The sequence below is a fragment of the Anomalospiza imberbis genome, chromosome 4 (genome assembly GCF_031753505.1).
Source record: "Anomalospiza imberbis isolate Cuckoo-Finch-1a 21T00152 chromosome 4, ASM3175350v1, whole genome shotgun sequence".
Lineage (NCBI taxonomy): Eukaryota > Metazoa > Chordata > Aves > Passeriformes > Viduidae > Anomalospiza > Anomalospiza imberbis.
This window is the reverse complement of record NC_089684.1, coordinates 40,382,047-40,406,515: the sequence shown is the minus strand read 5'-3', so window position 1 is coordinate 40,406,515 and position 24,469 is coordinate 40,382,047. Positions and strand designations below refer to the sequence as shown.

The following is a 24,469-nucleotide window of genomic DNA, read 5'->3' as shown; positions in this document are numbered from 1 at the left end:
GAGCCTTTAACAGGGCTGAGCTGTGTCCTGCTGCACACTGGTGAGCACGTTTTCTACACCATGATCACAACTCTGCTGAGGTGTGCTGTATGTGAGTGAGCATGGCCCAAAGGAAAACAAGTGGTTCTAAGAGAACACCCAGCTGTATCTTTTTGATGTTGCTTTTGGAAAAGAGGGAGAGACCTGTGGGTCTGTTTGGTTAGTTTGAGGGTTTTTGATTGAAAATTCTTTTGCGTCTATTGCTTAGCTGGTGCTGCGCAGGGGTGTTGGACTCAAAATAGCTGGAAGCAGCACAATGGTGAAAATCGGGAGAGCACAGCAGTAGCTTTAAGCTGTTACATGTGTAAGGAAAAGGATGAAATAACTCTTGGATGTTTTATGCACGAGTAGCAAGAGATAATAAAGGTTAGGTATTGAGAACTTTGCTTTTATCATTGCATTCCTAGGATTGGAACGTAAGAAGTTTGAATTAAAATAAGGAGAGAGATGAAGGGTTCGTGGGTTTGGGTGAGGTTTTTTCCACCAATTTATTAATACCATTCCAAGTTCTACTTTTAAATGAACATGAAGCCTTTTGAGTAACTCCTACTTAAGTTGAAGTGATACTGCTTGGGAAGCAGGAATGGCACTTTGTTGGTATATGCTGAACCTGCTGCTGGCAGTAGCAAACCCATTGTGTCTAAGGAGAATAAAATATACTTCAAAGTATATTTTCCTTTTTACATTTGTTGCAAAAGATCTAATGAGGGTTCTCTCCTTAGCATTCTGTGCACATGAAAGGTTGGAAAATTGACATCATAAAGCTAAATGTAGGAACATGTGTTCGGATCTTCATGACTGCCACCACAGCACCAAATCTCAGTGTGAGGGTTGCCTCAGGGAACCAGCCACACCCCAGGTGCCACTTTGGAAACAGCTGTCAAAGATTACACAGACTGTGCTGTGAATTAATGTTAATTAGATCTTAATAGAAATTTATGGATGGGGGAAAGCCAAAATAACTTTTCATCATCCTGGCACTTTCAGTTTAAATGAAAGGTTGTTTCTTTCTGGTTATGGGAGTTGTGAATTCCTGATCCACTGTAGTGCTCTAGAGAAGATCAGAGCATAGACACTGCATCAGTAACAGCCCTGATTAGCTGGGTGACGGCAAGAGGCTTTTGTCAAGTACTGAACGAAAAACAGCTTTAAAAGGTTTGCTTTGTTCTAACAGAAATTAAAATGAGGCTAAGTATTCACATTTGGGCCTATTCAGAATACTGGACAATGCTTAATTGATAGAGATTTACTTTGTTAAGTAGTTGTTAACTTCATGTTTTCTTCTTCTTAGGCTTAGCAGATAGGTTTGAAGAATATCCAAAACTTAGAGAGCTCATCAGATTGAAGGATGAGCTGATATCTAAATCTAACACTCCTCCCATGTAAGTGTTCTCGTGGAAAATACCTTTCTTCTCCAGACCTGTTTGAAGTTAGCTGTCTGCTTTGCAAAGCTCTATCTTCAGCACCTGCTTGGAATTTACATTTTCTCTTTTTGTTTGTGTATACAAATGAGTCAATTGAATCATAGAAGAATAAGATCACTCTGGTTTTGTTAGTTTAATCTAGATGTTTAATACAGTGTATAAACTAGATTTTCTTTCCAGTGTGTGATTATTTATAGTCTCTAATGCTTTGATTTTTAAGACCAAGTTGTCAACTGATTTAGCTGCAGGTTTTAATTTGGGAACTGAGAGAATATTATGTGGTGGTGAATCTCACATTATCATGTGGTTTATGATAACAAGAAGAGCTTTAAAAAAACTGCCTCTTAATATAACCTTAGCTTTTCTTGTAGCAGCTGGTTTTTGTATAGTGTTCAGCTCTTATCTCAGTGTCCACATCAATAACATGTTATTTTGGAGTTTAAGACAAAAATGTTTAGACTGACTGAAAGTCATTTGTCCTTGTTTTTGCTGAATGTCAGACATAGCCTCAGTGTGCAGCGTGTTACTCCAGGGATTCAGACCTCTCTGAACTTAATTGTATGCTTGTCATGTGCAGTAGTCTTGATCTGTACCACAAAAATCCACCTTATTTAATGATACTCACATAAAACCCTATGAAATAGTTGTCTGAACAACTGAGTGCAAACTGCAGAACTTTAGCCTGCTCTTTTAAGGTAGGCATGTTTTGGTCATAAAGTACAAAAGGGGGAAAACCAGTAATCAAATGCTGCCTTCTGACAACACCAAGAACACATGGAATCTTTTCCACACACTTTTTGGGAAGGGGGGAAGGTGGTGGTCTATTGATCAGCTTTACTAAGGTTAAAGGAATTTAGGGGAGGGTGATAGTGATAAAGCAGTGATTGCTGTGCAGGTTTGAAGGAGAGTCATAAGTGTGTGTGTGAGCATTTATTTAATAGAATCAATGAGGGGGGAATTTTGCTTGGTACAAGAATAGAGAAATACATGTATACTATATAAAAAGTAACAATGTTTCCAGTATTTAGAATCTTGGTAATAATTATAAAAATATGCCACTTTCCTAGTTAGCCAGGCAGTGAGTGTTTGCTTCTTAAATGTTTATGTTTCCTCCTGTTATAGTCCACGGCTGTACAGAAACTGCAGTGAGTCTGCACTAGGTATTGTTGTACAGTCTGCATGGGTATCTGTTTCCTGCTTGCTAAGTTAGAAGCCTAAAAACTGTTTATTAAGACTACTTAAAAACCACAGTGCAATAGCATCCAGCCTCAATTAAGTGAGGATGTGTAATGGATCTCCTCTGGATTTAGAGCATTTGAAATGTACAACCCACCCAGGAGACCCTGCTGTTAACTGGCTGCACAGAAGTGCTGTGTGGAGTGTAGTTCTCAGGCCATTGTTGCACCTTGTCCAAGCAGTCTGGCATCTTCTGTTTGAACAGGTATTTGCAAGCAGACTTGGAAGCCTTTGATATTAGGGAACTGAAGTCCAAATTTGATGTGATTCTCCTGGAGCCACCACTGGAAGAATATTACCGAGAGACTGGCATTACTGCCAATGAAAAATGCTGGACCTGGGATGACGTAAGTACCTGTTTTGCTGTGAAGAATGTTTCATACATTTGTTTAAGCAAATAGTTTCAGGGTTTAATTTAGTAAATACAACTTCTTGTTCTCTCTGAGCCTGGCTGAAAACCTAGTAATAGTGTGTTTTCTCTCTGCCTTTACCTTCACTGCGATCTCTGATTTTTGGCTGGTGAAATACCAAATGTCCATTGAAAAGATTCCCTTGTTTCTTGAAATTCTTGAGATTATTAAGGCATGCTTTTTAACATGCTGGTCTTCTCATAAAAAGTGTGGGTTAAGTTTGCTTTAGTGACGTTCCTCCATTCTCCGAGTATGGATTGGATAGGAAATTTTGATGGTCAAACCAATCCATAGAAACTTAACAAAATGGATAAACCTCACTTTTGGAAGTCTTTTTCTTGTATTTATTAAAAAATGATGCCTGGCAGTGGTGCCCAGGGAAAAAACATCCCATCCTAACAGAAAACCTGGAGTGTGGGAGGCAGGACTCATCCTCTTAGTATGGAGTTACATCTTCTTAGAATGGCTCCTACTGCATTATTTTTCCTCGGAATAGCATTGAATGAAGCTTGATTTGATGTGTTAGCAAGTTAGAGATTAATCCTTTCAACTTCTGATGACTAACAGATGCTTTGCATCCGAAGTTATTTCATGTTGAATGTTACTCATTTGCCATTGTTGAACCTCTGTTCTCATAAATTCTGGCTGCTTTCCTGAAAGTGAAAATGGCGAGAATGCCTTTCCTATTTAGTGATAGGAATTAAGCTGAGATTTTTAGAACGTCTTCACAACTTTCATATAAGTACTTACAGAGAGGAAAAGAAACACAGTACTGTTGCTTCTGTATTAAATATTTTTGCTGCCAGTGGAATGATAAAATGAAGCAGAGATTTGAGGAGAAGATAATGTGGATTGTATTGGTCTTTTAAGTCTAGAATTTCTTACACAGGTAGAATTTCTGTTTGTGATGGTCATGCCAGCCAGCAGCCCAGCCCCAGGCAGCCATTTGTTCACTCCCCCACCAGTGGGATCAGGGAGAGAATTGGAAGGGTAAAAGCTGGAAAACTCAAACCTTGATAAAAAGACAGTTTAATGGGGAAAGCAAAAGCATGCACACAAGCAAAGCAAAACAAGGAATTAGTTCCCTGCTTCCCTTGGGCCCCCAGCTGTGCTTCCTGATGCTTTCTTTGATAGTGCCTCAAGACTTAGTATTCTTCCTGCCGCAACTGGCGATCTGTATTTAATTCAGAAATGCTTTTATTGCACTTATTATTACTAGATCATGAAATTGGAAATTGAAGAAATTGCAGCCCCAAGGTCATTTGTGTTTCTGTGGTGCGGCTCGGGTGAGGGTCTGGATCTCGGCCGAGTGGTAAGATGCTGTTTTAATTCAATTTATCATGGACAGGCTTAAGAGTTTATTTTTATCTTTGACTTTTCCCTGTATAGAATTCTCAGCCCTAACTACTGAGGGATGTTTTGTTACTGTGTTAGAGGATATGTGATTTTAAATGGCATTAACTGTTTAGATACTGTGACTGTCCAGCTGAGTCATTGACTATGTGAGCAAGCATAATTCCTTGGGGTCGTGGTTTTGATGTATGTGTGTTGACAGAGGAGCAGGTTGCCAAGTTACAGCTTTTTAAACAGAAGTCTCAGTAGTTTTCTGCCAGAAATCTTCATGCTAGGAGAAAGGTCCTACTGTTTCATAAATTGAGATAAAATTGTCATCTTTCTGCATGCCAGGGAAATGCTGCTTGTGTTGGGGATGCTGCACTAAGAATTCCCAGTTGGCTTCTTGCTGTGCTGAAACATTCTTTATTTAGTTCAAGCAGTGCTTTCCATGAAAACAATTCACAGACAACTGTTAAAGAACTGTTTAAGGGCAGCCTGTGATTACGGATCAGCCTGTTTGCTTTGGCTGTTTTTTGGTCTGAAGTTGGCCAGATAGGTTGGATTTGGTTATAGACAGGTTTCTAGTAGCTGGACAGTCCTTGAATAAGAAAAGTCAAGGGCCTAAATGAATGTTCAGGTCACTTGATGTTTTTGTCTATGTGAACTGTTTTACTTGTTTATAACATTTAGTGTCTGCGCAAATGGGGTTACAGAAGATGTGAGGACATTTGCTGGATTAAAACAAATAAGAACAACCCTGGCAAGACCAAGACTCTAGACCCCAAGGCTGTCTTCCAAAGAACCAAGGTAAAGGATTAGCTCCATTATTCCTCTGTTTCCATTCTGCCTCTCTGTGCTGATGACAACAGCCAGTGTTGGTGACAGACTTGTGAGAAAGCCAACAGGAGGACTTGCAAGTTCTGTTCTGCAAGGTACATTTTATGGAACTAAAAATGTGCAACTTAGGGAACAAAAATTTATGGAACTTCTATTGCTAACTAAACTTAGCAATAGAATTTGACTAAAGTCAATGTCAAGAATTATTTTAAATCTGTAGATTTTAACTGAATCTATTAATAAAAATAAGTATAGAAGATTGGGCTATTGGTTCTAAATGCACACGAGATGTGCGCCCAGAGCTTGGATCAGAGAGAGGTCTGGGTGAACCAGAACATCTCCTGCCTTCCTGGAGGTGATTGTATAGCACAAGTGACAGAATGGGTCAGCTTGGTTTAAACCAAACTTTTTTTTTTTAAGATGCTTTGTGAAGGATGTGTATTGAAGGAGGTGCAGAGAAAGAAAAGTGTTCTGGTTTGTGACTCAAATGTCTGTTGATCAGAAACTTAGAGAAATATAAATGGGACTCATAAATAATTGGTTTGGGTATATGTGAGTGTAACTGGAAGTTTTACTGAGTACAGAGAGCCGATTGGCAATTTATTCATTTCAAGTTGTCAGTGAACCTCAGGATTCCTTCGGTATTCATTAATAATCATTAGCATTAAACATCCTCAAGTCTGTCTCAAATTGGCTATTGTTAGGAGTATAAACTTCCCTTTAGGATATCTGGAATCTTTCTTTGACTTGCATTTACATTATTCTGAAGTTTGTTTGAAAGTGTGTTGTATTAGTTATAAATATTTATAAGTATAAATATTGTGTGTTTATTGCATATAGTATTGCAAGTATGTGCAGTTTGCTCATGAGGGCAAGGTTAAAACTAACACAGGAGGATTTGAGGGGACTTTATGTCTTTGTTTAGCAGAGAAAAATAGTTTCTGGTATGGGGGAATCCCTGTGTTTATCGATCGAGAGTTGAGCTGAGGTCACTGTTTGTGCTAAACACTCAAAATGGAGTGAGTTGGCTCTGAACAAACAAACACTGTTGCAACTGTGTTTGCCAGTGCTTAGAGCAGCATATGTGTTCTGTTCTGTTTGGCTGAGGCATCTCTCCATGGATGCTTGGTGCTGTGCCACCTGTCAGAGAATCCCAGTATTTGTGAGTGACATACCGTGTGGTATGGAAGTAAAATGTTTGGGATACTTCTCCTAAGGACTAGACTGAGGAGGCTTGGCTTGGTGGGTGATTTGCTTAGCAGTGTTCTGCCTTTCACTTAGGTAAACTGTAGGTCCAAACCCGTGCTGCATGAGTGCAGTACCATCTGCATAGATTTGACAGGTCTGATGTTAGACCGTTCATGTTTACCCACTAACTCTACAAACCCTTTCCAAAATTCGGGAATGATTACATGCTTTTGTCTGTGACTGTTTCCTGAGCCATGTGGGGGCACTTAGTGAGTCTGAGCATTTGATCCTGGGGAACATGGCTCATCCAAGATTGATGTTCCCAGAAACAGAGCTCTGAAATGAGTATGTAGGAGCCTCTTTTCATCCTGAAACAATCCTCATTCATGGGTGCCACATACCACTCACTTAAATGGGCCTGCAGTGTTGTAGAAGGACGGAAAACAACGCATGTTACAGCTCAAGAACACTTCTAATGCTGATGAGCTGCCTGAGTGTGTGATAGAAGTTGTGGGGTTTTATGCAGTAATATCTTGTAGAAAGGAATCTGAAGGGAATTCTGAGGGTCACTTTATTAACAGAGGTACAGTATGAAAAAGTACATCTTATTTCCACTGCCTGTTTCATGGCTGACAACTTTTAAAATTATTATATTAGTAAAGTTAGGATCAGAATGCTAAGACGGGTATTAATCATAATTAATAACCATTCCTTGCTCTTGCCATCGCATTTTTCTCTTTTGCCTTGTGGAGACCTCTCAGCCTTTCCAGCCTAAAGTTCTGTAATTGAAGAAGTCCACATAGCTGACTTTAGCCTTGAGTTTTACCACCTCATAGTGTAGTTTATCAAGCTTCAGCTTAAAAGTACTGCTCTGCTTTGTTCTCAACTGGCTCCTTTGGTAGCTCCAGCTTTTCTGCTCTAGTTCATGTTTCAGACTTTTCTCTCCTGTAGGAGTGGGATGTGCTTAGAACTGTCCTTGCTGTCCCTCATGCTCACCTGGCACAGCAGTAGGTGTGCCACATGACAGCTCTGTGTGTCTGCAGGAGCACTGCCTCATGGGCATCAAGGGCACCGTGCGCCGCAGCACCGACGGGGACTTCATCCATGCCAACGTTGACATCGACCTCATCATCACTGAGGAGCCTGAAATCGGCAACATAGAGAAACCGGTGGAGATTTTTCACATTATTGAGCATTTCTGCCTCGGGCGACGGCGACTTCATCTCTTTGGGAGAGACAGCACAATTCGACCAGGTAACTGCTATGTTGTTTTTGATCAAACCGTAAAATTCATTTCAGGGTCCTAAAGAGGTTTCCAGATGTATGTCACAGGTCAGACAGCAGATCTGAAGGAGACAGATTTTTGGTGGATGTGAAGATCTGTCAGTCACAGAACTATTGTTCAGAAAGTTTATGAGAACTATCAGTTTTATAATTTATCCAGAAGAGAGATTTTTGTTAACCAATATTTTTGCCTATCCATGTGTTTAATTCATCAGTGAGCATAACAAAATCCAGTTGAGATTCCTTTTCTCCCATATGTTTATGCTTCTCAGAAAAGTGATTTCTTTCTCCAACTGATTTTCAACCCGTATGAGCTTAATGTTCTTGCCAGTGCCTGAAGTTGTAGTATCTCACAGTGGGTGCTGCATCTGGCATGATGCAAAATGCAAGAAATACATGAATCAGGACACATGTTCAGGTATTCCTTCAGTGCTGCCGCCAGTGGATTCTTATTATGTCAGTGTCTCACAGAATCAGGTTACTCTGGTTGAACTTCTGTATTTTTTAAAAACACTTGTGGTGTAAGGACAAGTAAGAAGAAGGAGTATGGGTTTGTGAAAGCAGTGGGAATTTTGCCACAGCCATTTGTAATAAAAAATTTAAAAAGAAAAAGGAAAACAAGCTCTTAGAAATACCCAACTGAACTCTTAACTTTGCAGCAACTCTAGAGGTGACTTTACATTCTGTTCAGTGCCACTGATAGGTAGGTGAGTGTTTCTCCCTGTCACTTGAGTGTTCATTTACTGGGAGAAATTTAACTGTGGCCTTGAAGCCTGAAGTTTGTTGTTGTTTCTGCTGACTCTGGTTTTGTTCCCGAGGTTGGCTGACAGTGGGACCCACCCTCACAAACAGCAACTTCAACGCGGAAACATATTCTTCGTATTTCACGTCTCCCAATTCCCACCTGACTGGCTGCACCGAGGAGATCGAGAGGCTGCGGCCCAAGTCCCCGCCGCCCAAGTCCAAGTCTGACCGGGGTGGGGGTGCTCCCAGGGGAGGAGGAAGAGGAGGGACTTCAGCAGGACGAGGAGAAAGGGGCAGGGAGAGGAACAGAACCAACTTCCGCGGTGAGCGGGGCGGCTTCAGAGGGGGCCGTGGAGGGACCCATCGAGGAGGCTTCCCCACCCGCTGAGGAGGTGACGGCTGCTTCCCCTGCCTACGCATTGTGTGGGAATCTTTCCTGTAGTCTTGTTTTTCCTACAATGAATTCCTCTGGGGACTCAAGCTAGATGACTTGTACAATTGGTTTTGGTACACGCCGTTCCAGACAGTCGGCCTTGCAGTCTGGCACAGCCCCTCACCTGGCCATGTCCTGCATGGGCAGCACTGAACTCAGAGCAGAGAGCACCAGCCTTCCACACCACGGGTAGGATGGAAATGACCCCCTTGCTCTCCGCTTAGGAACCTTGCAAGGTGGAGACTTCTTTTTCGACTTCATTTTCTCCAAAATATGGATTTCTCCTCTGTCTTTGGAGGTTTGGGTTTGAACTGACTTGCATTAATATGATGGAGTGGGCATGAAATACAGTTCTCAATTGCATGGCCACAGCAGACTTGCTGTCCTGTGGAAGAAAAATTGATGTGTCTGTATTGACACCTATTTTAACTTCTCTGAAACGAAGGAGCAAACGAAATAAATAGAATTCTATTTTTTCTTATTTGGTTTAAATGTCCCAAATTCTTCCTGGGAATAGGAAAAGGTTGATTTTTAATTTGTGGTATATATGCACTCACCTGTCGTGTCAGGAGAGGGGAGAGTGATAATTCTGTGCAGCTGTGTGTTGTCCTTCCTGGAAAGCACTAAGTTGTGAATTTATGTGCAGCCCAGAAGTTGTGCACAGGGCTGGGATGCTCCTTCAGTGGGGCTCTTCCCCCAGTGTGTGTGTGCAACACCTTGTTCTGTGGGAGGGAAGAGCAGTGTCACTGCAGAACAGTTCCAGAGACCTCGCTGGAGGGAGGAGGTGTGAGTGTGCAATCCTGGAAACAGGGAATGCTGACAGAACTGAGCGCTGCCTTTGCCTGCAGGTGTTGCACACATTTGAGAATGGCTGTTGCTGATCCAGCGCACTGTGGAAAGACAGTGATCCCCTTCCCTATGTATAGTGTCCGTTTTTAGCAAAACCACAACTCTGAGCTTCTTGTGCAGTTCTTGGTAGGCTGAAAAAACCCGGCTTTTGATGTCTCAAGGTCTTAGGTGTGGGTTTTGGAAAACTGGTGTTAAAGTCTGAATGTTTCTCTTGAAGCCCAGCTTTTAGATAACTGTCCTGTAAAGTAGAAGATTATTAAACATGTTTATCAAAGCTGATGTTTAAATATATTTCTTAATATTTTGTGGGTTTGTTGTCCTTGAAGTTTTGGAATTGCTAAGTGGTTTCCTCTGTGCTGTTGTAGACGGGAACTGTTCTTTTGATTTTGAAGATTTTGACAGGCTGGGGGAACTCCCTGGCTTTGGTCGTGTTTAGCAGGGGATTGCCATAGTGCCAATGGAAACTGCCTGTTGTTTACAGCTTGTTTCTTCCTGGAGTGACTGGATTTGGGGAAGGGGAGTTTTAAAGGTGATGTTTATCTGGTCATTGGTGATGTCTGCCACAGGCTATATGGAACGCATCTGAGAGAAGGTAAATGCCCTAGTAGGGACACCTTTTTTTGGTAATTTTTGCCTTAATTATGTTGTTAATCAATAAGTAAAGACACTTTACTTAGGACCACTGCTTTTGTGCCAGGGAAGAATATCTTCTTGTTTTTCAATGAGTAGAAAATGTTAATTTCCATTTCCCCCTTTTAATAACATGCCCTATACTGGTAGTTCAGAGAATGGGCTGCTCTTAACATACACTTAGGGTAAAGGGAAGAGGAGGGTCAAAAACAACTGGATCTGAAGTGCTTCTGCATCAGTTTGCAGAAGCTGAAACAGGGAGCACTGCTCAAGACTTCACTGACTGAGGAAAGTAGTGGCAGGTGATGGAGGTTTCTTGGTTCTTCCTGTCAAAATAGAAATAGCTCAATAACTAAGGAAAAGTGAATAGTGCTGTAGGGCATGTTATACTAGAGCTGTCTGGATGGGCCACCTTTGCCAGCAAAGTCTGATGTCCATGCTGTTAACAAGCAGCTGATGATATGTTTTAATTGATGTTAATGGACCAGGAACTTCACTTGTGCACTTGTCCTCCATGAAGATCAACACTGCCCCTGCTCATCTGAAGGTGGAATTTCAGCAGCGACATACTAACAAAGGCTGTACAGGTAAGGCAGTAGTGCAGGGCTGCGTGTTCCCAAATCTTGGTCCATGTCCTTGTGGGGATGGAGATGAGACTTTGAAGTACTGGAGTGAGTCAACACACTCCATTAGACTGTAAAAACATCAGGTCGTTTTCTCAGTCACTGGGATTTGGACCATATAGAAATGGTGACTAGAGATGAAAAGCTTTTAATCCCATTAGTAGTTGTCAGTTAATTTCTCACTTTTAACACTTCCAGAGCAAGGGGAGGATAAGGCTCAGAATCACTGAGCTGATGAGTATTTAATTTGCCACAAGTAAATGAAGACTTTATTTGAGCATGCTCTCCTGGAAGAGAAAAAGCCTGATTAATTTCTTCCTTTCCACTTTTATTAAATGCATAATGCCTTCAGTCTGATTTGTGCTACTTGTCTAGGCCTTGTCATGGCTTTCCATTCTGGAGCAGGCTTAGAGTCCTTGGATTATCTTGCACCCTGTGAATTCAGTGAAGGATTCAACACCTCCACTGACAAGGTACTCAGGATGTCTCAGCATTTGGCTTCAGAGGGAATTTAAGACCCTGGTCAAGTGTAGATCATTGTGTGTAAATCAGCCATCAGCTGGAGAAATCTGTGCACTCTCTGACAGTGCTGGTTGCAAGAAGCTGCCTGGAATGCTGGTGTGCTGTGCAGGCTGGCAGTCAATGCTCTCAGGGGGTTAAAGTAATTCCCTAGCACCAGTTCATTGTGTGTGCTCATAGGTGCTGAATGCTTCTTTCAGAGGAGTGGAATTCAGACTCCAAACCTGAATGAGCAGTTTTCAGATGATCATGGAAGTTAACTGGCAGTAAGTAATGGAATTAATCTTAGAATATTCAGCTGTTTTTCTCTGCTCTGCTATAGAGTTTAATATCCAGAGAACACTCTAAAAAAGGATACATGAACATTTCAAGCCCATTGCATTGAAAAAAATCTCTTAAGTCCTTTGGCTTTATAAAGATACATTGAGTAATCTGAAAGCGACAAATAAATGAACCCACTCTTTCTGTATGTAGTAGAAAAGGTGTTTTCTCCTTGCAAAATTACTGAAGTTGGTGGCAACTTCATTGCTTTAACAGATATGGCAACTGTGTAAAGTGGAAGAGAACTGAACTAATCCTTTTCATAACAGCATTATTTTCATGGGCTGAAATGAAAGCAGTGGGCAAGTTCTGTGAAACAGGAAGTAATTTTGAGTATAATTACTGCAGCAATGAAAAAGGCAAAAAAAAGGGCCAAATGAGACTCCAGTCCTTGTCACTGTCACAACTGCTGTCACCATGTGCTGTTTTCTCCACCACGAAGTCTTACTGTAGGTAACACTGCCCAGGCAGGCCAGAGCTCTGCTGCAGTAGCTCTGCCAATGTGAACAGCTTTGGCTTACCTGAGCATGGTGCTGTACAGCCCCTCTTTGGGACACTTTCCTTCACTTGGATCGTGTCTTTTCACCAGAGCCACGGGTGATAACAGCAGAAACGCACTGAAAATGCTGAGGCCATGTAAGCTGTCCTGAGAGTAACAGTAGGAGAAAGGTGACTTACAGTGTACTCATTGCTGGATGTCATGGCCATAGAACCTTGGAGAACTTGGGATGCATGAAATAAACACACACACAGATTATATTTAATAATTGCTTATTTCTTTACACAAATGTTGCTGGTGTCATTTTACAAATGAAATGGCAACGAATACTTTTTACAGGGTAATGTCTACAGCTAAAAAGTGCTTGTCTTGGCAGCTGAATTCAGGCCGAGGACCTCTTTGTAATGCAGCCACTTATTTCAAGAGCTCTTCATCAATGACAAGAATGACTGTATAGATAAGCTGTTGAACCAAAAAACTATGCATTTTGACTGCTTATTGTGGATATTAAATAATTAATATAAGTAGCAACACTAACATGTTTAAAGGCACTTTTTTCTTTACTGAGGCTTAACCTTGTGTTTTTTGGCTTTCTTTGAAACACTAATTTATTTAATAATAGCTTTTCAGGCTTGGCAAAGTTCAAACCTCATGTTCAGAGGCATTGGTCCTAAAGAGACAGAGAGACTGATGAAGTATCTGAGGTAAACAGCCATTCCAAAGGCTCTGGCTTTCCAAATTCTACCTTCAGTCTTGGTGTTAGCAAAGGCTAGTTTTTCAAAGCAGTGACCATTGATTAAATCAGTCATGGGAGAGGAGGTCATTGTAATAGAACTGGTATTAAACAAGAGGCTTTATAGCACCACAAATAACCTTTCATTAATGCGTCAACTGTCTCACAGCTGATCTGCCACAGAAATTTTGAGGGACAGGTTTTTCTGAGTTGTGTTGGGAACATTCCAGTTAGCAAATGTACTAAATAAAGCCTAACCTGTGCAATTTTGAAAATGTAATTAAATAGTACGCTAAGCTAATTGCTGCCCCCAAGTGGACAGAATTGTACCATAATAGTGTGACATCATCTGCCAAAGGCAGCAAAAGGATTGTTTGATTACTGTTCTTCCTGTGATCCCTGTTGTTGTTACACTTACTCAAGTCCAGTTACAAAACTGAGGTGCTTCTGTCACCTGGATAACCCTGGCTGTGGAAGGGTCCTTAGAGCTCTACTTCTGTATATAGTAACACTTGTCCCTTCCAGGGAAAAAGAGATTTACTCTACAGAGATTTGCTTCACAGGAAGGACTTTGAAATCCTTCAAACTGAACTACATGTTTATTGCCAATCTGATTAAATTCCGTGTCCTCACTTAGAAAAAGAAGTTTTTTGTCTTTTTTTCCTCCTCTGTATAGATTCTGATCATCTTTCCCAGCTCTGGTACAACTTATGACTAGCAAAAGGAATAATTGAGAGTTTTCTAAATTGTCTTTTAAGAAAGGTGTGCCATATATGCTCTTAAACATTGGTAGTCTGAAATCTGGCAATTCTTGTAGAGAGTCACAACTCCCAGAAGATTAATACCTGAGTGCAGAACTTCCTATTCTACAGCTTAAGTAAGCAAAATACTCGGGGAGAGGTGGGATCAAATGAAACGGTATAAAAAGAGCACAGAAAAGGGTCAATAAAGGAGAGCAGAAGGCCTGGGTCTGGTGGAGCTGTGGGCCAGTTTTCAGGCACCAAAAACTGTCCCTCCTACAAAGGCAAAAAGGAACTGAACATTTTACTTGAGTTGCCTTAACTGAGCAGCTGGCTGATCTCTTTGTGAATGCACACGAGGAAATCCACATATGAGGCTCCTCCATAAATATTCTTGTCTTCTACTAGGAATTGGCGGAAAAGCATCTCTGGCTGCTCCCGCTGCTTCACTATCATCAGCTGGAAAGATAAGAGATACAGGCAGATAATTTTAGAGCGTAGTCAGACTAGATGGCAGTACAGTTTTCCTGTGTCTCTTAGTGGATGCTCTTGAGGTGGGGAAAACCCCCAAAACTAAAAAATCTCCACACTGCAGAAGCTGGAGAGACTAAGTGAATTGAAGAGTGCAGAATAAAATGGTTACCTTTTAAACTTGACTACCTTTGAAAATCAGTTTTGATTGGGAATAAAGCACATTTAAGATGCTTGTGCCTACAAATCATGCTGGAACTCATCTACATGCAGGAAGACTCCTGATACCTAAAAAAATCTTTTACAGCCACTGGTAAGTTTTGGCAAAGCCTGGAGCATTTCTTTGAACAAGCATGAGGAATGAGTTGAAGCAGAAAGCAGTTACCTTCATAGTGTGGGACTTTTGGCTCTGGATTTGCTCCAGGATATGCTTCAGTTTCTTAGAAAATGGATTGTCCAGGTCAGGCAAGGATATCTGTCAGAAGGAAAGCAAGTTGCTATAGTCCAGTCACATCTCTAAACAAGACTAGCTGCTTACATTCTAAGGTACTGTGGATTTCATACTAAACCAGGAAACTCCATCTCTTCCACTAAAAAGTCTCACCTTGAGGACTCACTTTTTGGTTTAAAATAATCACTAGATGAAAATGCATCATCAGGAAAACTTAACCATTGCAAAGTGTTTTGTTCTAATTTTAGTAATACACAGTTGAAAGGACTTCAACATCTGCAACGAAATTTAAGACAATTAAAGAAATGGTGAACGCTTCTGTCCTCTTAGTGTTCAGAGTGTCAAAGTGTTAAGTTTTACGTAACTTAAAGCAATTCAGGTGTCTAAACACCTTCTGCTGGTCACCTGTTCTTGCTTTTAAGGCTGAAGGATGAATAAAGACCTCACTTGTTTCTCTGATTAGCATTGGGCCTTGCTAAATCCTCAATTCTTAGTTTGCATCTACTCACGGCCTCGGTGCTGATGTGCGCGAAGGACGGCACGTTGAAAAGCCCCTGGATGAGCTCTGGGGAGACACTGGCTCCCAGCCACAGGAACATGCTCAGCCCGTTGGCCAGCAGGAAGGCCCCTCCCTCGGAGAGGCGCTCCTCGGAGCAACGGACGGCAGCTGGGACCACGTCACTCTTCAGATCCAGGCTATGCTGTGGGGAAAAAGACACAAGAGCTGTGAAACTGATTTGAAAAGCAACTAATCAAAGGCTTGGTACATCTTAGTGGTTCCTTTCCAGGTAAGAGGGGTTAGAAATTAAAGTGAAAAAACCACCTCTGACTCACAATTGGCAGCAGCAGGGGGTAGAAGAAGAGCTGCGTGTCGGCCACCCCCATGGCCATGACCAGCTGGCGGTGGAAAGCCCTCTCATCGGTTGGGATTTCGGGCCTGCCAGCCAGCACACAGCTCTTCAACAGGCAGTTCATGTACAAGGGCAGCACCTTCATCGTGTCTGGCAGGATCAGCTGAGAAAACAACACATTTAAAAAGAATTCAACAGAAATTATTTGCTCTATAAGCTGTAGTTGCTGTCTTGGCTGCTGTCATCTCCCTGTAACACTGTTAATTTTTAGGGCACTCTCTGGAGAATTAAGGAGAGAAATAGTGGTCCACAGTAAATGGCCCTGTTTTTTGACATATTTGGTCCTCACCAACAATGAACAGTTCACTTCCCAGGCTTGTGGTTACTGGCAGCACCTCTGGGATGGAAAAACCTGAGTCTTTCTTTGAGTTGAATCACTAAAATGTGACGGAATAAATTAAATGGAAACAAATCAGTCACTGCTTAGTCAAAATTAGAATACTACAACCATTTATAACAACTTAAGAATTAGAAATGAAAGCTTTGCGAGTCCCTGCATAATTCCAGCAGGAAGAAAAGGGCCGGCTGAGCTCCTTTGTGTGACTACAGGCGTCAGGTTCATCAGTGGCACTGCACTGCTTTTTGTTCCAGAACAACAGCTTCTCTGTGCTCTAAGTGCCACCACTGAATCCCACCTGTCATTAATTTTATTTGAAAGAAAAGGACAAGTCTGTCCTGAAATTTTGCTTTCTGGCTCTGCTGACGTTGCAGGGTGGTTGTGCACTTGTGGCAAAGCCTGAGTGGGTAGGACTGGGTGTGGTTTTTACCTGGCTGACAGCTGCTGGGCTGGCACAGTTCTTCTTGTAGCAGGCCAGCATGTGAGCAGTCTGATTCATCAGGATGTCCCTGACTGTCTTCAGGGGCTGGCTCAGAATAGCTTTAAAAGCTACAAGCACAGAATAAAAGTGCATGTTAAAAAAGACACTCTCTCAAAGTATCTTTGTCTGCTGCTAGTTTCTGATTTTACACACCTGAGGGCTGAGGCTGCTTTTCAGTCTCTTCTACAGGCATCCAAAACCCTCACCAAAGCCCCAACACGGCAGCAGGATGTCCATTGCCACTTAATGTACCTGCCCAGTTCTGTGTATTACCTACACACAAGCATTACTTTTATGGCAGTTTGTCTAAAATAGATAAATATTAGTCTTTTCAATTTCATAATACTTCAGGAATTGCTCAGGTGTGGAGCAGCAAGTTATAAAAAATTATTTCCCACTAAGTAATCACTTCAGTCCCCTTTCCTTCCCCTTCATCCATGTCAAAGTAAAAAAGGAAACAAAACTGGTCTGCTGCTGTACCTGACTTAGCAAAGAAGTTGATAAGTGCATCAGTCTCACAAGTCCTGTAGACATCAGCTAACTGGGAGCTGCAATTCAAACCGATGTTGTGTATGCGGATTCGCCTCTGCCCACTCATCGAAGTGTACAGGACAGCACACTGCAACAGAGGCACAAAGTGTCACCACAGAGCCACCTTCTCTGTGCACAAAAGGCACATGACACCTTCTGCAGCCAGGGCAGCCTGGCAGTGCTGCTGGCAGCTGTAGCACCAGCATACCCGTGGCTCTTAGGGACATCTATCAGACAATTTTATAAAATAAGTTATTCATCTTAACATCATAGAAAGTCCTACAGTCCCTAGAGGGGGAAGTGAGGTTTAGCGATAGAGTTGCTCTTGAATAGAGAGATCACAAGGAATGCCCCAGCAATAACAATTGCCATGTAAGTAGCAATGCATCTCTTATTCCACATAAACTTATTTACAGCGAAATAGAAAAAATGAACGGCTGATGAGGTCCAGTGAGTGTTTAGAAAGGATTTGGGTACCCCTGAATAGAACCTGCAGCACAGATGTAGGGGAACACACTTTTTACTAGTGGTGTTATGGCACAAGAGCCTGTGCAAGTTGTGCCTTGTTCCCATCACTCCTACACCATCACTTCGCTGCTCTGGCTGCAGAAGGTCTTGTTCACCATTTTATGGTATACATGAATGTGGGTTTTTTTACCTGAATTAAGGCCCCGGTGTCGTCATTCAGTTTGTCATCGTGTTTGAACTCCACTGTCACTGCTTTGTCACAGTCAACCGCTGCCATCTCCACATCCGTGGTGTTGTTCATGTAAATGGCCCCAAAGAATTCTGTAGCCCTGAAGCCTACAGCCAGATTCAAACAGAGCATTTAATTTTAAAATGGCAAATTAAATTGACATCACTTACTGAAGCAGGAGCCATTTCCCCTCAGGGCTTTACAGCCTCAGGAGTCCCAACAACTGCCCTTGCTGATGGCATTTGTGAGAGGTGGAGAAAGGGAAAAGCTGTGACTTGGACACCCAGAGCTCCTGCACTGCTGGATTGTCCTCTGAGTGTGTCCCTTTCTCTAATACTTGCATTTGAGCTAAGAATGAATGAAAGAAGCTGGATAACCATAGGAATGTCATTTGAGTACGAAAATGAAGGCACAGGTCAGTATCCAGCATCTTTTTATACAACTTGCTTGCACTCAATGGTGTGTGCACAGTGAGCAGAAGCCTTTCCCAGACTTGAAAATCAGTTATTAATGAGGCATATACAGGAAGTACATGTGTGTGTGTACATATATATGTATATAAGTAACAATATATACACACACATCCATGGATTTCATCAGTGTATTAAATTAATTTTCAAGAGGTACATAATGAAATTAAACCAGCCTGATCTTGATTTGCACGGCACTACATTATTTAAAGTTCATTCCCATGAGTGCTATTACCTGTACTTGTCCGAACCCTCATTGTTGCATCAAATCCCATCTTTTTTTGGATGTCCTTCCTGAGGTCACTTAAGAACTGGGAGCTGTCAGTATCAAGCTGCAAACACAAAGCAGAAGGTTCAGAGGTTCAGCACCAAAAGGCAGCAGCACAGCAGTGCCCCAACATCCCCTCCCATGATCCCCATCTCCCCACAGCAAATCTGCTCACAGCTCTTGAGTCCTTTCAAAGTATTTCAAAGGTGATTGTTGTTACCAGAATCAGGAATATGCAAGTGTCCACCACTCACCACCAGGCCTGAACATTAACTGGACATTCCTGCACTTGACCTTTCAGCAAAATTTTAGGATGCCAACCAGCTTATTGCTACTTCAAGATCCAAACTTGAGCTTAACCTGCCATTGTTAAATATGAATTTTATTCCCTGGAATTGATAACCAGGTTTTCCAGACTCACTCTGCTTTAAGCTAAGTGTCCAAGCACACACTGAAATGACACGAAAAACAACAGCAACACCCTAGCTATTACTATCTGAAAGGCAGCAACCTGCACCACTGACCTGGAAATTGTTGTACTTGTACAGTGTTCCACCAGTGTACATTGTGACAAGGCCCATGGAGGCTACATCCATGTACTGATTTGGGAAGAGGAACAAATTCACACAGCAGCCACTGGCCACACAATCCTTGGCCAAGGCCTCATAATTTCCCTGGGGCTGGAAGAGGGTCTGCACAGGAATAAAAAATACAAGTGCCATTATATTACATATTAATCACAACCCAAAGGGCCAGATGAAGACAAAAGGATGAAGTGGGAGTTTGAAGTGAGGCATGGCTATCATCAAAAACATGCTTCCCCTGCCCATGGATACAGGGAACACCTCAGTATGTTCTTGGAGAACCCATCAGTACAGAGGCATCATATAAACAAACACTTCTGTGTGAAAGAAAATAGATTTAAAAGGATCAATGCCTTATTAGAGACATGAAGTGTAACAGCAGTCCCCTCTTTGCTCAGAGCAGAAAATACCTTTTCCTTATCTGTATTGAGCAGTTTTTTGTCATCTCTGTTTTTCAGCTTCCCTGGTGCTTCCGCAGTTGGCAGAGAAGAGTGGAAGATGAACAATTTCCCAGCACATTCTGCAGCCTGTTCCAAAGACACCACATTGGCAGGTTTATTACTGCAGGGTTTATTACACACTGGGGGGCTCAGAGAACAGTGGGCACTTCCTGCAAGCTCCTCAGGTGTCAGGAATTCATCTCCAGGCTCACAACCTGATGGAATAAGCCCCTGAACAAAGAGGGGCTTTTCTCCAAGGAAGCAGCAGTCCAGCACACAGGTTTGCTGGCTGAGGCATTCCAACAGCACTTTCTCCAGAGGCAAAAGGAGGAGCTCCTCTCTTGGAGACTTCCCAATTGGACACAAGCATTATGCAACAGGCATCAAAATACAAATACTCAGATTGGATCAAATTACAAAGAAATGCAGTTGAATGGAAAAATTCAGTTCAGGCACACTGGTGTTCCATACATTTTTATAAATGGCTGACAATTCCATCCCTGTAGCAGGTTCCACATTGAAATCTACACTGCCAGATGCAGGCACAAATCAGAAATCACCATGTTCACAGGACATTCCACCTTTCAAAATAAGCTGTGGCATTCTGGCAAAACCAGAAGTCTCTCTGCTATGGCAGAAACACAACTGAAGGCAGCACCTGACTTTTGAAATGGCTGAAATTCTACCCCTGATATTTCAAGAACAGGTACTTTTGATCAACAAGGACAATTTCTTTGAAGAAGACTTCTGCTGAAGGCTGAAAGACTTTCCAAACACCTGTTTGTCCTGATATGCATCAGGAATTAGTGTTACCAGCTTGACAAAATTTCTAAAATGTACGTATTTTTAACACAATTAATTTATCCTTTTTAGACAAGAACTGCTTTCTTGAGCAAACGTATTTGTAGATGAATACCTTTTCTTCAGAGAGAAAATCCTTACAAATTATAACTTAAAAATCCTGAGCTAAATAAAATGCTTAATTAAGAGCTGCTTTCTTTTATAGCCATCATCAAAGGAAATTTACAATTATGGCCCTTACATTTGTTTCATAGAAGTCAAATATTAGGAAAAAGCATTCAGATGTGCTTTGGACACATACCTGCTGGTAATATGAATAAATAACAAGAAAGCAGGTATTAAATCAATATAGAAAATACATATTTGAGAAATGTTCGTTTTTGTTTTGACAAATTTATGTACTCAAAGTTTATGCTTTACTCATACAAAGCTCCCAAATCAACGATTTTAAAGCACCACTGTCTGTGCTCTGCCCCTACAAATCTTGTGGCAAACCAGGGTGGTGTGTATTTAACTGGCAATTCTCCACCGGAGTGTCAGCACTTCAGGGATATCCCAGATATATGGAAGGCAACTGGGGAGCTCCGCAGCCTGTGGATTCCCTGCCAGCTGTATCCAAGCTGGGAGAGCCTGCCAGTTAAACAGAAACCCTCCAGCCACAGCCTGATTCGGTCACACAGAGAGTTATAAATATCCTGTTTTGCACAACAAGTTTTGCAAAAGCAAGAGAATAACCAGAGTGAAGTCTGTTGTTATTATTATACTGACTTTCCTGCTCTTCACACATGCTAGATACCCAGAAAGAAAAAGCCAGATACCAAACTGTGCAAACCCAAGAGTTTTGATTTGTTCTGCTGTGGTAACTAAACATGTCTTTATTTCTCTTAAACGCTGAACAAGAAACTGCTCCTCATCTTCTCCTAAACATCCCTCCTACATGGAATAGACTCTGGGGACTGTTTTCCCTCAATAAGAACATCTGGGAACAGATGTTATGCTTGTCAGTTCTTACTCTGACTACTGCTGTTGGAAGGTACTGTTAGAATAATGGAACATTAGTGCTGGAAACAATCACAGACCTTTTTCCCCCCTAATTTCCCATTGTGATGGGACTGGCTTTTAGCAAACCTGATTTCAAGCTGCTTCTCTGAAAGAGAGGAATGTTCTAACCTTTAGTGCCTCCATGCCAGCCTGGATAACTGGAGCAAAGATGGTCTCACTCTCGTTAGTGTCTGCAAACAACTCTGGAATCTGGTCCAACAAGCTATGAGAGAGAAAGGATTGGTGTCTCAACTGGTCAGTGTAAGGTAATCCCCAAACACACCTTGTCTTCACACAGGAAGATGTTGATCATGAAAATACGTAGTGCAAAAAATAATACAAAATTTCCTTGTTCAATTTCTTAGGATCCAAGCCAGAATAAAAGAGAATACGCATTTTTATTTCTATGAGATGCATTGTTTCAAAGCTTGTAACCTAAAGGAACATGCAAAAATTAAAAAAATAGCTAACCATTAAGTAATACCGGTGTGCTCTAAGGACTTCAGAGTCTTAAGATTGTATCCAGGGGCACATCATGCACATTGCAGCAAAAACACGACATGGCTCAGAGCCTCACCCCTCTCCCAGCTTTGAGGCAGCATAGCTGAAAGGTGGTTTATACCTGGCCTACATAACCTTTCCAGTTTGGCTTTGGAAGGCTGTGGCTATTGCTTTTTCTTTGCCTCAGAGGAATAAACACAGGGCATGAAGCATCTCCTGGCTCCTGAAGTATTTCAATAGATACCTGTATGCCCCCCAGCCCAGCTGACTAAAAGGCATAACATACATCATAAGCATTCACATCTTACTCTCATGAAGTATAACTGTACTTTACTTGGTAACAACTGATCGGGATTCCTCAAAGTCAACAAGGAAGCCATCCAGCAAAGGAACAAAAACTTCTGCCACATCCGTGACCACCATCATCTGAGGCTGAGCTAAGCTGCTTTTTACATTGAAGAAGTGGAGCACCTTGTTATAAGTGACAAAACCAACTCGAATTGCTGAGGATTCTTCTTGCTCTTCTCTGTAAGAAAAACAAAACCCAACTCTGAAATCCTGATCTTGCAATAAAAGCATCCCTTTGACATGCAACGCTGCTTTCTGATCATTATCTGTACTGGGAACAACAAAGCAAACAACAATCAAGCAGCTGTAATGGCCTCAATCTTTGCCTTAGGTCAAATTCAAACACCCGATAAAATCGACTGCTCTACAGTTTACTCTTTAAAAAAGGTAATACAGTTACATCAACCCTATCAATGGTGCATCCCATTCAAACAGTCAAAAATCCCAAAGATAAAGAATAAGCCATGTTGACATCATAACATGGCAAAGAAAGAACAGCACAATTAGTTATGGAGCTTGCTGAGGACAAAGTGCTATTCAATTTCTGTACAGACAGCGCTTTGCTACTTCAAAGAGAAGCATCCACATCATCCCAGTCCCAAAGGTGTTACACACCAGGTGTTTGGGACCTTTATTCCAGGTATTGCTCTTACCAATGTCAGTCTGCACTGCCCCACTTCCATCAAGTTCTATCATTGTTTTAAGGGTTAGCTTTTAGCAGCTAATTGTTTCTGTTAGAGCTCACATGCTAGTTATTTTTGAAGACTCACAAGGAGAAATCTGACCCAGATGAACAGAAATGCACTAAAATACTTTTTGTTTTTTATTTTTAATTATATATCTAAAAATCATAATTACACAACTCATTACCCTGGTCTTCTGAACTCCTAAGCACATTTCTACAAATACATTTCTCAGTATTTCTCAAAATACAGTCAGGGGAGGGGGTTCTTGTTTGGAACACAGGTTTGAAAACATCTGCTCTAAAATTTTCTAAAATTTCAGCAATTCTTTTTCTGCACAGATTTCTTTGGTACCCCAAGTCCTTCCTCTCAAAAATACAAGCTCAAGGTGAATTCCCTGCAGTGGGCTTTTCCCTCATGTGAGAACAGCAGAATATTTCTACAGGTGTCTTTGCCCAACAACAGAAAACGAACACACAGTGACCTCTGTGTCTAAGCAATACAGTAAAATTTTCACCACAGATTTTGGTGGAATGCCTTATGTTTGTCTTCATTTAAATTAGTATTGTTTAAGCCAACAGAAAAATCTGAGGAAACTGAAGGGCCTGGCTTTCTTTTTTTAATCACTTTTTTCAGTAGACATGAAAACATTGGCCCAAATTTTTTCACAACATATCTCCCAGAGTGCTGGTGAGAAGGATGTCTCTCTTTTGATATGGATACACTTACTTTCATTCCTCCTCTACTTGCCCTATTCAAGTTTCCAAACTGCCAAATGCTTTTTTGTTACTCCACTCATGCCTCTTATTCTCTTCAGAGTCATGACCAATCCTGATGGAAAACTCTGAGATATGTCCAGGATAATATCAAACACTTGTGTCTCCAGTGTAATTTTCAGTGAAAAGCTACTTGAGAGATGACATTACATAGGCATCTGATAAAATAAACCCCCACCCTGGAACGGAATTTCTTTCTGGCACAGGGATCCATAAGAAAAAAGACTTTTAACATATCCCAGATTTTCCCAAGGATGTCTTCTCCCACCCTTCCTCACACTGCTCTCTCCATTTCTTAAGTCTGTTCTCCCTCTGTAAACGCTGTTATTTAGAAAGCATTTTTTCTTTTTTTTAATATGCCTTTATATGTAGACAAGAAGCATCTTGTCCACTTCATTTTTCAGTCTTTCACTGCTCCCATTTCCCTACTTGTCTGTGTTATTTAAACTCGATTGAAAAACTACACAAATACACTAAAACTTACACTAAAATACACTAAAATAATACAGTATCAATATTATTGATGAGAAGTAATACTACTGCTGTGCGTTTCATGCTCACAAAGCACATGTGCTCTATTTCATAAAATCGCTGCTGCCTACAAGATTTGTTCTCTCAGAACAAACCAGAATAGAAAAGTCTCACAGCGCAGCAAGAAGCCTTAGAAGTTTTGCTAATTAACAGTAAGAGCAAAAGATAAAAGCCTCCAGCACTATGGCTTTAGAGAAACTGGCTACTCCAGAGTATTCTGGTTTGGGTGTTTCTCTGTTTAATTCAATGAGAAAAGCACGGCTCCAGTGAACACAACTGCTGCCAGTGAAGCGGAAGCTACGA

General features: G+C 41.5%; 2 protein-coding genes and 1 long non-coding RNA gene across 10 annotated transcripts in view; 2 read left to right on the top strand and 1 right to left on the bottom strand.

The window, feature by feature from the left end:
- METTL14 (methyltransferase 14, N6-adenosine-methyltransferase non-catalytic subunit) overlaps nt 1-13,620 on the top strand; it is a 70,962-nt gene extending 57,342 nt beyond the window's left edge. For all 5 annotated transcript variants that reach the window (XM_068187996.1, XM_068187999.1, XM_068187998.1 and 2 more), the window contains 6 exons: nt 1,331-1,421; nt 2,905-3,046; nt 4,329-4,421; nt 5,135-5,251; nt 7,513-7,723; nt 8,572-13,620. In XM_068187996.1, the coding sequence (XP_068044097.1) occupies nt 1,331-1,421; nt 2,905-3,046; nt 4,329-4,421; nt 5,135-5,251; nt 7,513-7,723; nt 8,572-8,885 (968 nt within the window). In that variant the 3' untranslated portion in view covers nt 8,886-13,620. The remainder of the gene's footprint in view (nt 1-1,330; nt 1,422-2,904; nt 3,047-4,328; nt 4,422-5,134; nt 5,252-7,512; nt 7,724-8,571) is intronic.
- On the top strand, nt 5,403-6,623 carry LOC137472687 (uncharacterized). Its single transcript, XR_010998369.1, has 2 exons — nt 5,403-6,106; nt 6,140-6,623. It is a non-coding gene; the product is annotated as an uncharacterized lncRNA (long non-coding RNA).
- Nucleotides 12,627-24,469, bottom strand: part of SEC24D (SEC24 homolog D, COPII coat complex component) — a 42,262-nt gene continuing 30,419 nt past the window's right edge. For all 4 annotated transcript variants that reach the window (XM_068187989.1, XM_068187987.1, XM_068187988.1 and 1 more), the window contains exons 12-23: nt 22,163-22,354; nt 21,457-21,550; nt 19,456-19,572; nt 18,986-19,153; nt 18,429-18,525; nt 17,685-17,830; nt 16,976-17,114; nt 16,445-16,563; nt 15,601-15,780; nt 15,276-15,467; nt 14,701-14,790; nt 12,627-14,303 (exon numbers count right to left, since the gene is read on the bottom strand). In XM_068187989.1, the coding sequence (XP_068044090.1) occupies nt 14,163-14,303; nt 14,701-14,790; nt 15,276-15,467; nt 15,601-15,780; nt 16,445-16,563; nt 16,976-17,114; nt 17,685-17,830; nt 18,429-18,525; nt 18,986-19,153; nt 19,456-19,572; nt 21,457-21,550; nt 22,163-22,354 (1,675 nt within the window). In that variant the 3' untranslated portion in view covers nt 12,627-14,162. The remainder of the gene's footprint in view (nt 14,304-14,700; nt 14,791-15,275; nt 15,468-15,600; nt 15,781-16,444; nt 16,564-16,975; nt 17,115-17,684; nt 17,831-18,428; nt 18,526-18,985; nt 19,154-19,455; nt 19,573-21,456; nt 21,551-22,162; nt 22,355-24,469) is intronic.